At 33.2% G+C, this 12,334-nt stretch overlaps 3 protein-coding genes across 3 annotated transcripts; all 3 read right to left on the bottom strand.

Annotated features, from left to right (window-relative positions):
* Window positions 1-902: 902 nt before the first annotated feature.
* On the bottom strand, window positions 903-1,256 carry LOC125209719 (receptor homology region, transmembrane domain- and RING domain-containing protein 6-like). The gene has a single exon (XM_048109302.1). It carries the CDS (start codon window positions 1,254-1,256, stop codon window positions 903-905), a length of 354 nt encoding a protein of 117 aa, XP_047965259.1.
* A 2,890-nt stretch (window positions 1,257-4,146) lies between these two features.
* Window positions 4,147-4,509, bottom strand: LOC125209718 (probable E3 ubiquitin-protein ligase RHG1A). Its single transcript, XM_048109301.1, has one exon. The coding sequence runs from the start codon at window positions 4,507-4,509 to the stop codon at window positions 4,147-4,149; it is 363 nt and encodes a 120-aa protein (XP_047965258.1).
* A 1,063-nt stretch (window positions 4,510-5,572) lies between these two features.
* On the bottom strand, window positions 5,573-5,953 carry LOC125209717 (E3 ubiquitin-protein ligase RNF13-like). The gene has a single exon (XM_048109299.1). The coding sequence runs from the start codon at window positions 5,951-5,953 to the stop codon at window positions 5,573-5,575; it is 381 nt and encodes a 126-aa protein (XP_047965256.1).
* Between the last annotated feature and the right edge of the window lie 6,381 nt (window positions 5,954-12,334).

The raw sequence follows: 12,334 nt of genomic DNA, 5'->3' as shown, positions 1-12,334 counted from the left end.
TCGGGTTTTTAAATGAAGTTTTATAGTTTTTAATTGAATAGTAGAATAGTGGAGCACGTGAATAATAGGATATAAAATGGAGACTTTCAAGATTTAAATAAGCTCTACTTGCAGAAGAAAAGTTTCATTTATAGTGTTAATTTTGGACTCTTGTTCAAGATTTAAAAAGCCATGTTAAGTAGTACTACTCCCTCCAACCTAATAATTTGACATCATTTGACTCGGCACGATTTTAAAAAATGTAATCAAAAGTGGGTTGAAAAAGTTAGTAGCATGTGTATCCTACTTTTATATATTAATTTTAAAATAAAATGTGAGTGAAAATGAGTTAGCGGAATGTAGGATCTACTAAAAAAATGATAAAAGTAATATAGTTGACAAATTTTTAGGAACGGACTGAAGGAGTAGTAGTTTATATACAAATCATTTACTCCATTAAAGAATTTTTCGAGTGTAAAAAGCAGTTAACGAGCCAAATCTCCCTAAGGGCAAATTGCGGTATAACTAGTTTAATTTGTTCCGTAACTTTAAAAATCATTCAAAATTTGGATTTGACTCAATTACTAGTCATGCATTGACGCCCTTGCTGGCAAGTTAAACAATTATGTTGTTAATTCTTAAAGAAAACATCATCGCCGACGAATTGAACAAAATTGTTTGTTCCGTGACACATCCTAGTTTTTTTGATAATTTATTCTGAATATAGCGTGACTTGTTTTTCACCCAAATAAGTAGCCACACCACTCCTCTCAATAATCAATCAACACATTGTATACATGTATTAAGTATAAACAATGACAATTGACAAAATATTAAAACTAGAATGAATGGAAATAGTATCCTTTTCAACAATTTGTTACTCATATTTTATGTATCCAATGGAGAAAAAAAAAATAGTACTACTATGAAATTAGGTCACTTGAATTGATAGCCCTAGCTTTGCAGAGAGGGCAGAAATTCCGGCCACCGCGGAGCCACCTCCCTATGCAGCCCCCGTGAAACTCGTGGCGACAATGCAAAGTCGCAACGAGCCCACGGTGCAGACGCTCGAGACATATGCAACAATTATCCGTCTCGTCTCCATCCTCAACGTCGTCGGTATTGTTGTATTGACGCGTCTCGAATAGAGAGAGAATGTCATCTCCGTCTTCGCTGATAACCAGCCATTCCCGCCGATACATCGTCGCAAGGTAGTCGTTGACGATCGTCTCCAGTATCATTCGCATCTCCAGCTCTTCAGCAGCACTTTCATCCATTACAAAGATTGAGAGTTTGCGAAAGAATGGAATTTAGTGATTTGAAAGACTTTGATTTTGGCCTTTATATAATGGGAGAAGCAAAGTTTTCCATATATAAAACGGATAGAATTTTAGTCTAATTATTAGGACTTTAGAATTCGATTTGGAAAAAAGGATTGTCGAAGATTTAAATAATGTACCATGCGAAGTGAAGTATACTTTATTTGAATTAAAAAAACTGATATAAAATTTCGCGTAATATTTAAAATAATACAGTAGGAGTTGTGATCAATGTCTAACCTTTCTTAAAGATCGAACTAGAGACCAAATTTGGGCCACTCATTTTTCTTAATCTTATGGTTCTGATTAATTTACAAATAATTTAGTATTTTATTAAATAAAAATGTTTTTTTATTTAATTTTATTTAATTTTTATTATTTTTTATTATTTTTAATTTTTTTTATTCGATAAAAACTTGCTGAAGTAAATAATGAACTATATTCACAACATAATGAACTAAATGAATGTATGTTATGAATTAATTTTTCACATTCATTATATACTGAATTTACTTCAACTGAAAGATAATTATGTCATAACACATTATGAAGTAATAAACTAATGAAATGAAGTAATAACATAACTGAATGAAGTAATAAACTAACGGAATGAATTAATAGCATGACTGAATGACGTAATAAACTAACTAATGAAGTACTCCGTATTAAACTAATAGAATGAAGTAATAACATGACTGAATGAAGTAATAAACTAACAGAATAAAGTAATAACATGACTGAATGAAGTAATAAACTAACAGAATAAAGTAATAACATGACTGAATGAAGTAATAAACTAATAGAATGAAGTAATAGCATAAATAAATGAAGTAATAAACTAACGGAATGAAGAAATAGCACGACTGAATGAAGTAATAAGTTCATAACATACTTCATTTAGTTCATTATTTAGTTCATTATGTAGTGAATATAGTTCATTATTTACTCCAGCAAGATTTTATCGAATAAAAAAAAAATTAAAAAAATTAAATAAAAATTAAATTTTTTTTATTAAATAAAATATTAAATTAATTGTATATTAATCCTAACCACAAGATTAAAAAAAGGAATGCCCCTAATTTGGTCTCTAGTTCAGTCTTTAATAGTAGATTTGTGGTTAATATGACTCAATACAATAGTATATACATATAAAATATAAAAAATCATATAATCCTAAACATTAAATGATAAATCTATTTATTGATAAATATTTTTTTTACTTAAATTAAAATACTCTACAAATATAATAAATTTATTATTATTATAAATCTTTACCACCATGAGTTTATAAATATAGTACTAATAAATTTAAGGTCTAGTGTGTAAGATTGGTCTTAGTTTTGGATTTGAGTACTTCATGCAATTTAACATGACCCATTATCATATACTTAAAATTAAATTTTTAATTAACTTTATTTCTTTTATGTACATGAATATTGTTAATAATTTATTCATTTTCTTATGAAATTATTTTAAATTTTTAAAGAATATCATTGAGAGTAGAAAGTTAAAATAAAAGAAAAGGAGAAAGTTTTTTTATTATTTGTAATGGTATTTATGTTAAGTATCCAGAATCCTAAAATAAAGGGGAAAAAATAAAATATAAATTATTATTAACTTTAATATGCCACACAAGACGTGCACGGTCCAATATAGGCACACAAGACGGGGTAGCCCTTATATGTCAATTTAAGTCCAATTAATACAGCAACATAGCATACGTCGTCTAGAGATTCAAAACATACTAACTTGCTGTGTTTGTACATCGGGATTTCAATCTATAGGAAAAGAGTATAAAGTAAAAGTAGAAATCGCTTCTAAAAATAATAAGTGGCATTTTTAATGTACAATTGGTCCAAACCCTAACTCTCTGAATTTGAATTGAATACAATGTAAGCAATATAACATGAAATTAGGTCACAGGAGAGACCCTAGCTTTGCAAAGGGGGCAGAAATTGTGGCCACGGCGGAGCCACCTCTGTATGAAGCCCCCGTGAAACTCGTGGCGACAATGTAAAGTCGCAACGAGGCCGCAGTGCAGACGCTCAAGACATACGCAGCAGTTATCCGTTTCTCTATCAACTTCACTAATCGCGCCATTGTTGTAGTGACGCGTCTCGAATTGAGAGAGAATTCCGTCTTCAACTTCGGAGACAGCCAGCAATGCCCGATTCAACGTTGCAAGGGAGTCGGAGAGATAGTCGGAGATCGCCTCAAGCCGCCTTATCGTCATCTTCATATCAACCAGAGTTTCTTGCATTCGCCTCACCACCTCATCAACAACGTTGCTTTCCACACTTTCATCCATTACAAAGATTGAGAGTTTAATTTAGTGATTTGAGAGACTCTGATTTTGGCCTTTATATTATGGGACAAGCAAAGTTTTCCATATATATAAAATTATATATGGATAGATTTCGAGTGTTATTAGGATTTGGATAAACTTTAATACGAGTATTATATTTATTTGTCTATCTTATTTTAACTCCAAGATCTACCACCGAGTTATATTCTAAGTTTCTAACGGCCGAAGCCAATATCCAAACACCAACTCTTCAAATTTAAATACACTATTGTACAATGATGTTTAATTAAACTATTCTAAATTTTAAAAAATTAGGCAATATCTATAAATCAAAAAAATAATAGTATGAATAAATATGTGTATGCAACAACAATTATATTCTCATCTCTCTAAATATATCTTGTTTTACTTTTTCCCAACTAAGCTTAATAAACAGCAACCATTTGAAAATATATTTGCATACATATATACCAAAAAAAAAAAACGACAATTACCAATTTGTCCAAAACCCTAACTCTTCCAAATTTGAAAAAATACATCCAATCAAACAATAGGTCGCCGGAGGGCCCTAGGTTTGCAGATGGGGCAGAAATTCTGACCACGGCGGAGCCACTTCTCAATGCACTCCCTGTGAAACTCGTGGCGACAATGCAGAGTCGCAACGAGTCCACAGTGCAGCTGCTCGAGACATACGCAGCATATATCCGCCTCTTCTCCACCATCGCCGGTACTGTTGTAGCGACGCGTCTCGAATTGAGAGAGAACCTCATTGTCGGAACTGTCCTCTTCGACTCCCAGCCATTCCCGAAGCCGCCTCTCAAGGTGGCCGGAAATAGCGTAGATGAGTTGCCTGGCGACCACGGTCGCGAGACGGCTTATTATCTCAACCACGTCGTCTCTCTCCATTACAACCATACAAAGTTTACGATATGACAAAAAAGAGATGAAGGAAAGGAATTGAATGAATGATCTGACAAGTAAAATCTTGATTGGTTTCTTTCTTCCCAAGACATACGATGGATTGTTACTTGATGTTCAAGTAACCCATAAGGAATCTATTTAGGGCTCTCGCCTGCTGCTCGTGCAGGAGGAAGGCCGCCAAGGGAGCCGCGGCTGTGGCGGCGTTTCTTCCCCCGGATTTGATTTTTTTTTTTAAATTTTATAGTACATGTATTTTACTCTATAAGACTATAAATATTTCTGAGTTCCATGAGTTTATATGTGAACATACTTTAATGCCCGAGAAAGAAGTCCATGCTCAACTCCAGCGAGATATGATCGAAGAAATTTGGTCCTGTAATTATTGAAGTTTGTTTGTACCTTTTTTTCTAGTTTTTTCTCGTTGTGTTTTTTCTGCAATTAATATTATGTAGGTTTTAATATTTTGTTTTTAAAAACTTAAAAATGGTGAAGAAAGTTGGGGCAGATTTTGGCGCTAATGCTATTGCAGGTGCTGAGATGAGACTGAAATTTGAAATGCTGACATGGTAGGTAAACATGAGTTGAAATTTGAAATATGGTCAAATATTTGTTGTTATTTGACTGATTTAGAAGCTAGACAGATCATATTATGCTGCATATAAATAAAAACAAAGAATGATCCATCACCAAATGTTTGTCGGGGCACGTGTTTTGAAAAAAAATAATAATAAATAGTTAAAGTAAGAAAATTTAATGTAGAAGAAATAGTTTTTATTTATATTTCTTGTTTTCATCCCACTATATTGCTTATGTGTGATCACTGTTTCTGGAATATCGCTGTTTCTTGTGACCGACTTATTTAAATTTATGATTGTCACTGTTTCTAACTAAAGTCATATCCAAACCAACTCTCCAAATTTAAATCAATGTATCTAATGAATCAACAAAAATAAAGCTCCATATATATAATAACCCCAACATGAGATGGAGTATGCAAATAACTAAATATGAATGTGATCACAAACCACATGCAATAGAAGAACATCACTTAATTAAAAGCCCTAGCTTTGCAGAGGGGGCAGAAATTCTTGCCACGGTTGAGCCACCTCCCTATGCAGCAGCCGTGAAACTCGTGGCGACAATGCAGAGTCGCTACGAGGCCACGGTGCAGACACTCGAGACATATGCAGCAGTCATCATCTTCTTCGCCGTTGTAACGATGAGTCATGAGTTGGGAGAAAAGGTCATCTTCTTTATCCTCAGACGGGGCGGAATGGGTTTCGCTGGAATCAGGCGTCAGCGGGCCGAAGTAGTTGGGAATAGGGCCAGGCTCGGACAGGAGGCGCTTCCTAAATATTGTCCTCACCACTTCAGCCATAGCTTCTTCTGCTATCCTCTCCGACTCGGCTATGCGTTCTTCCATGGCCATGACCTTAAGAAGAAGGAAAGGAATTTAGTGATTTGAGAAGTAAATTAGAGTTTGATTTGGGAGTCTATTTAACTATACCATATGGAACAAGGACAGATTCTTGATTGTCATTATCTTTTTGGGGTTTAGATTGTGATTAATTTGGGATATTAATTAATGCCTTTTCAATAATTAAATTAGGTGTATCTCTACTTTCGGACAACATATACCTCTACTAATAAGCCTTTTGATATCTGCTGTTTGTTTCTTGGCATTTAATATCATTAACCTTTTATTCACGCTTGCTATTTTAACAACTTCTCATTTATACTCTCTCTGGAGAGCCCTAAACTATTGCTCTTATTTGGCTGTTAATTCTGATTTCACTTTTCTTAAATTCGGTTGATTTGTATGTAGCTGTTGAAAATTTTATAACTTCAGCTCCATTACTAAAAAGATTTCTACCCTTTCTTAATTCATTGATATATACTCCATCAGTCGCAATTAGGAGTAATAATAGCTTCAGCTTCAGTTGTTACAAGCTTTCCAAACATTTCGATGCAGAATAGTAGAAAGATACCTATTGGAAAAGATTTGACCAGAAACAAACTTATTGTTGGATATGCAGTTTGAATATTAGTGTATATTGCTGCTATGTGAACTCGACTTCCAAATCATAGAATGGCCTTTTAATCATTGGGATCAAAACTTACCCTGAATTCATATATATACTTGCAATGAAAAACGCATGAACAAGTTGAGTTTTAACACTAAACACAATACAATAACATCACTTAATTAATTAATAGCCGTAGCTTTGCAGAGGGGGCAGAAACGGCGGAGCCAGCTCCCTATGCAGCCCCCGTGAAACTTGTGGCCACAGTGCAGACGCTCAAGACATATGCAGCAGTTATCCGTTTCTGTATCATCTTCATTTGTCGCGCCATTGTTGTCGTAGTGACGCGTCTTGAATTGAGCCAGAATGGCCTTGGCTGATGACCGCTTCTCGGAACATCCTCAGCAGGAAATTGTCTTCGGCCCATCGCCGCTCTACTATGCTCTGTAGATGATCAATATTCACGTTGCCTTGAATACTTTCTCCCATCGCCTTGCCTTGAGAGTTTGAATTTGAGTTTATTCTCCGAGGGGGAAAGGTACATTGAGAAGGTATATTTCTCATTTACCTCCTCAAAAAGGTTATTATACCTTCTTAAAAAATAATGGACTCCAGGAAAGAAGGTAAATTCAAAAAGCAAATAAAATAACTAACTTTATACCTTTTCTATCAAGAAGAGGTAAAGATACCTCCTCAAAATAAAAGAAGGTATAATACCTCCTCAAATATCCTTTCCCTTGGAGCATGAAATTTTATGAAGAAAAAGTAAAAATGATAGTTATTTTCTCTTTACTTCTCCATTTACCCTCTCCCTTGGAGTTGCTCTTAGGATTCTTTAGATTTTGAGTTTCAGTTTGGCCTTTTTATTATTGGACTAAGTATACTTTTCCATATAGAAAAAGGATAGAATTTGATTGTTATTAGGTTTTGACTTTAGAATTTGGTTTGGGAAAAGAATCGCTAAAGATTTAATAATGTCTACTCTCTTTCCTTTATATGTACTCCTTTTTTTCCTCCTACGTGTTGATGAATTTCTTTTAGGCACAGATTTTAAGAAAAATGATATTTATTGAGTTAAATGGAGAGAAAAAAGTGAGAGAGAAAAAATATGAGATATAAAGAGAGAATAAATTACGAAATACTCCCTCCGTTTCTTCATAGTTGAGTCATTTTTCTATTTCGGGAAGTTTCTTCATAGTTGAGTCATTTCTTATATTGTAACCTTCTTTCTCTTTCTTACTTTATTCACTTTATGTTTTATTCTCTCTACATTTTCCTCTCTCTTACGTTTATATCAATTTATTTAACACATCCAATATTCCTTTCTAAAACTCCGTGCCGAAAAGTTTCGCCTCAACTATGGCGAAATGGAGGGAGTAGAAAATAAATTAACTGAGAAAGAATAAAATAAGAAAGATTTAGTGTTAGTTTTTTTTTATAAAAAAAGTCAATCACTCATCATGGGAACCCAAAATAAAATAATTTATTCTTAAATGTAATCTGTTTTGCTTCTCACTCAAAAAAGTAGCGACACCACTCCTCTCAATAATCAATCAACACATTGTATAAAGTATCAACAGAAAAATTATTTGAACTAGAATGAATGACGTACTGTGTATATTTAAATATCATTTTCAAAAAAAATTTACTCATATTTTATGTATCCAACGAAGCAACAAAATAGTACTGCCTCCGTCCAAGGAAGATCCCTTCCTTAGATGGTACAAGATTTTATACAGCTTTATTTTGTGTGTTAAGTGAAAATAGTAAAATAATTAAGAGAGAAAATAAAATAAAGAAAAAGGCATTTTCATATTTGGATACTTTCTTCCATGGCCTTGCCGTTTGAGAAGTAAAGACTTTGATTTTGGACTTTATTTAATGGGAAAGGGGAAGTTTACCTTATACAGCGAAGGGACACATGATATTGTACATGACAAATTAATTGTAACTCAATACGTAGGCTTTTACGAGTGTGCAAGAACAAGAACACATAATATTGGATTTAGTTATTAGCAAGGACATATGAATTTGCATTTTTATTGGATTGAAAAAGTGATGATTTAAATGAGAATCATGGCTACATTATATAGGGATTACAATTTATGAATTTCGAGCCCTAGTTTTGCAAAGGGGGCAGAAATTGTGGCGACAGTGTAAAGTCACAACGACCCCACAGTGCAGACGCTCGAGACACACGCAACAATCATCCGTCTCTTCTCCATCATCCTCAATTGACACGTTCTAAATTGGGAGAGAATCTCATCTCCCAATTCCCGCATCAACATCCGAAAGTAGTCAGCGATAAGGTGAGCGAGTTGGTCGGAGATCAACCGCTTCTTCCACCGACAAGGTGGCGGTTGCTAGTCGATGAAATTTCATTGGATGACCGTCATCGCGAATATCTGCATCACTTGCTCCACGTGCTCTTCCATGGTCTCCTCTATTATACTATATATTCTCCAGCGCAACATCATCATCACTCAAGCCTTCATACTCGACTATACTCTCCATTTATCACAATTTCACCAACTAATTATTTCTTATTCACACAAGACTTAGGTTTAGGGCTATATGTAAAGCCCAGGGGAAACTAAAACTTTCCATATTTAAATTCAATAATTTCCGTTTATAAAATGGAGACTTTCAAATTTAATTATGCTCTACTAGCTCGCTCAAGGAAAGTTTCCATATTGGAGTCTCTTTTTTTTTTAAATTGAAATGATAAATTTTGATCGGCTGTTAATATCCATTCAATTTTCGATTATGAAAGATGAGTTAATATTGCTTTTCATGATGTTATAAATGAGACGGAGTGAATTTCTTAATAAAACACTGATTTATACTCTTTTAAAATATTTCTTATAAATGACTTATACAAATACATGGGCAAAATTGCCATTTTGTATAGTGGACTGGAAATCGAGATCAAATCCTTGTATGTTGATGAAGCTAACTAACTTAGTTGTCATTATTTTGCAGCTCTAATAAACAAAAGTAAACAGAGTGATGTTGTCAAGATTCTTGATTTAGTATAACAAAATCTTGATTTAAAGATTCAAGGATACACAAAATTCAGCCTTTTTTCATTCATTAGTAGTGACTACTGTGCTTGTAATTTTGTAAAGTAACAACAGAGGTGATGGCAGGGGAAATAGGTTGCAAGCTTTTACTTAAGTATTTTATTAAAACACCGAAGGCAATAAAACATGAAAGGAAATTGAACACCAACTCAAATTCATCAAAACTAAATGGACTTGAGGTTGATATGTACAATCTTGCAATATTTTTGGATTAAGAATACAGAGATTATTGTTGGAGATGTATAAGAGTTATTCATAATTAATTCAAAACTTATAGTGCAAATATTTAAGAAAAACGCATGAACAAGTTGAGTTTTAACACTAAACACAATGACTTAATTAAGAGCCGTAGCTTTGCAGAGTGGGCAGAAATTGTGGCCACGGCGGAGCCACCTCCCTATGCACTCCCCGTGAAACTCGTGGCGACAGTGCAAAGTCGCAACGAGCCCACAGTGCAGACGCTCAAGACATATACAGCAGTTATCCGTTTCTTCTCCATCATCTTCATTGTTGTTGTAGTGACACGTGTTGAATTGAGCGAGAACGTCATCTCCGCCACCATCGTCTTCATGGCTGACAGGAAGAACAACGTTGGAGAGTTGTTCGTCGAGACTAACCGCTTCTATGAATATCGTCATCAGGAAATCTTCCCTCCATCGCCGCGCAAATATGCTCACTAGATCAATCACGCTGCCTTCATTACTTTCTCCCATCGCCTTGCCTTGAGAGACACAATTTGAGAGTTTATGATACGAAAAACAAAGGAATTTGGTGATAGAATTTGAGTTTGTTAGAATTCTTTAGATTTTGAGCTTAAGTTTGGCCTTTTTATTATTAGAGAAGTATACTTTTCCATATAGAAAAAGGAGTGTTATTAGGTTTAGACTTGAGAATTTGATTCGGGAAAAAGATTCGGTAAACTTTTTAAAATGTCTACTCTAGCTCTTTCTTTTAGATACTTTAGGGTACTACATATCACGTTATAAGTGATGAATTTCTTTTGGATATGAATTTTAAGAAAACTATATTTATTTGAGTTAATTGGAGAAAGTAAAATGAGAAAGAAAAAAATATGAGAGATAAAAATATAATAAAGTAAGAAATAAAAAATAAAATAATTAACACAGAATTAAGTAAAAAAGACTATGTGTTGCTTTTTGACCAAAAAAAATCAAGCATTTATGTTGGAATAAAATAGAAATAAAAATATTTCTATTTTTAAATAATGAATTTTAGTTGAGACAAACTAAAAAAAAATTAGGTCAATCTTTAAATTTAGGTTACTTAATAGCCGTACAAAAATTCTGGCCTCAGCGAAGCCCACGTGGCCGTGGACACTTTCTTCCATGGGATGAGATCCCCTGCTGTGTAGCAAAACACAGCACCAGGTGCTGTGGTCTAAACACACAAATTTATTAATGAAACGCACCTGCCAATTAATTTAGTTATCATGAATTTTTTATAGTATTGATATGTTTAGTTATCAAGCATTTAATCAATCCTATATTTATTCTATTTATATAGTATCTGACGTAATATTTTAATATGTTCCCTTTTTATTTATGTATATGTCAGAATTAAATTTAATATTTTATCACATTCGATATTTATGTAAAAAATAAATATTAAACAAAACTAGGGGAGCACTAGGATGCCTCCTTCTTTAGAGTCACAACGTACATCCAATCTGGTGCTGCCATGTGGCACAAAACATGCAATATTTTAAACACAAAAATGCAATCTAGTTGTATATGCATTTTCGCAGATTGCATTTTAGTTGTATGTAAATTGCATTTTATAGTGTTGAGTTTTGCATTTTCACATAAATTGCATTTTTTATTGTTAAGTTTTGCATTTTCACATATAAAAATGCAATTCGTCTATATATAAAATGCAAATTAAACAGTCAATATCAAAAATGCAAAACTCAATGATAAAAAATGCAATCTGCATATAACAAAAATGCAATCCGCCGAAATTTATTTATAGCTTCTACAAATGTGTATTGCATTTTTCGTGCCACATGGCAGCACGTGGTTGGATGTACGTTGTAACTTTAAAATTAGTTGTTATACTAGTACATCCCTATATATATATATATATATATATATATATATATATATATATATATATATATATATATAGGGTTTTGATCTATGAAGACCAGATTTAAATACAGAAATGCAGAACACGGTCATACGTAGGACATTTTTAGGTCATAGTTAGTTTATTTTTTGGTCATGCTAACAAAGCATGACCTAAAATGATCTTAACATGAAATAAATCCAAATCTTATAATATGACCTAAAACTACTTAATTATGACTTTCCGTGTTTTGGGTTAATTATTGACCATTAGATCATCTAATCCTAGGGCCAAGATTTGGGCTGCATTTCTGGATTTAAACACATACTTGTTTTGATCAAAACAAGAATGCATTTAAATCCAGAAATGCAGCCCAAATATATATATATATATATATAGGGATGTATTCAGGTCAGAACGCTAAGTATAAGTAAAACTTAAAACACTTGCAGTCCATTGGATCCTATGATCTAACAGTTAGATTAATGCCACGTGTCATCTAATAATGTAGAATTTTAGACTAATAATGTAGCTCGGATAATAATGTAGCAATTTAGTTTAATAATGTAGTATTTTAGTTTGATAATGTACAGTTTTAATCTTACAATGTACATTTCT

Source organism: Salvia hispanica, chromosome 3, assembly GCF_023119035.1.
Source record: "Salvia hispanica cultivar TCC Black 2014 chromosome 3, UniMelb_Shisp_WGS_1.0, whole genome shotgun sequence".
Taxonomy (NCBI): Eukaryota; Viridiplantae; Streptophyta; class Magnoliopsida; order Lamiales; family Lamiaceae; genus Salvia; species Salvia hispanica.
Note: the sequence above shows the minus strand (reverse complement) of the source record. Positions and strands in the feature narration are given on the sequence as shown.

Bases quoted from the DNA above. Each gene is read 5' to 3' on its own strand.
- LOC125209719 (XM_048109302.1), bottom strand. From the start codon at position 1,256: ATGGATGAAAGTGCTGCTGAAGAGCTGGAGATGCGAATGATACTGGAG.
- LOC125209718 (XM_048109301.1), bottom strand. From the start codon at position 4,509: ATGGAGAGAGACGACGTGGTTGAGATAATAAGCCGTCTCGCGACCGTG.
- LOC125209717 (XM_048109299.1), bottom strand. From the start codon at position 5,953: ATGGCCATGGAAGAACGCATAGCCGAGTCGGAGAGGATAGCAGAAGAA.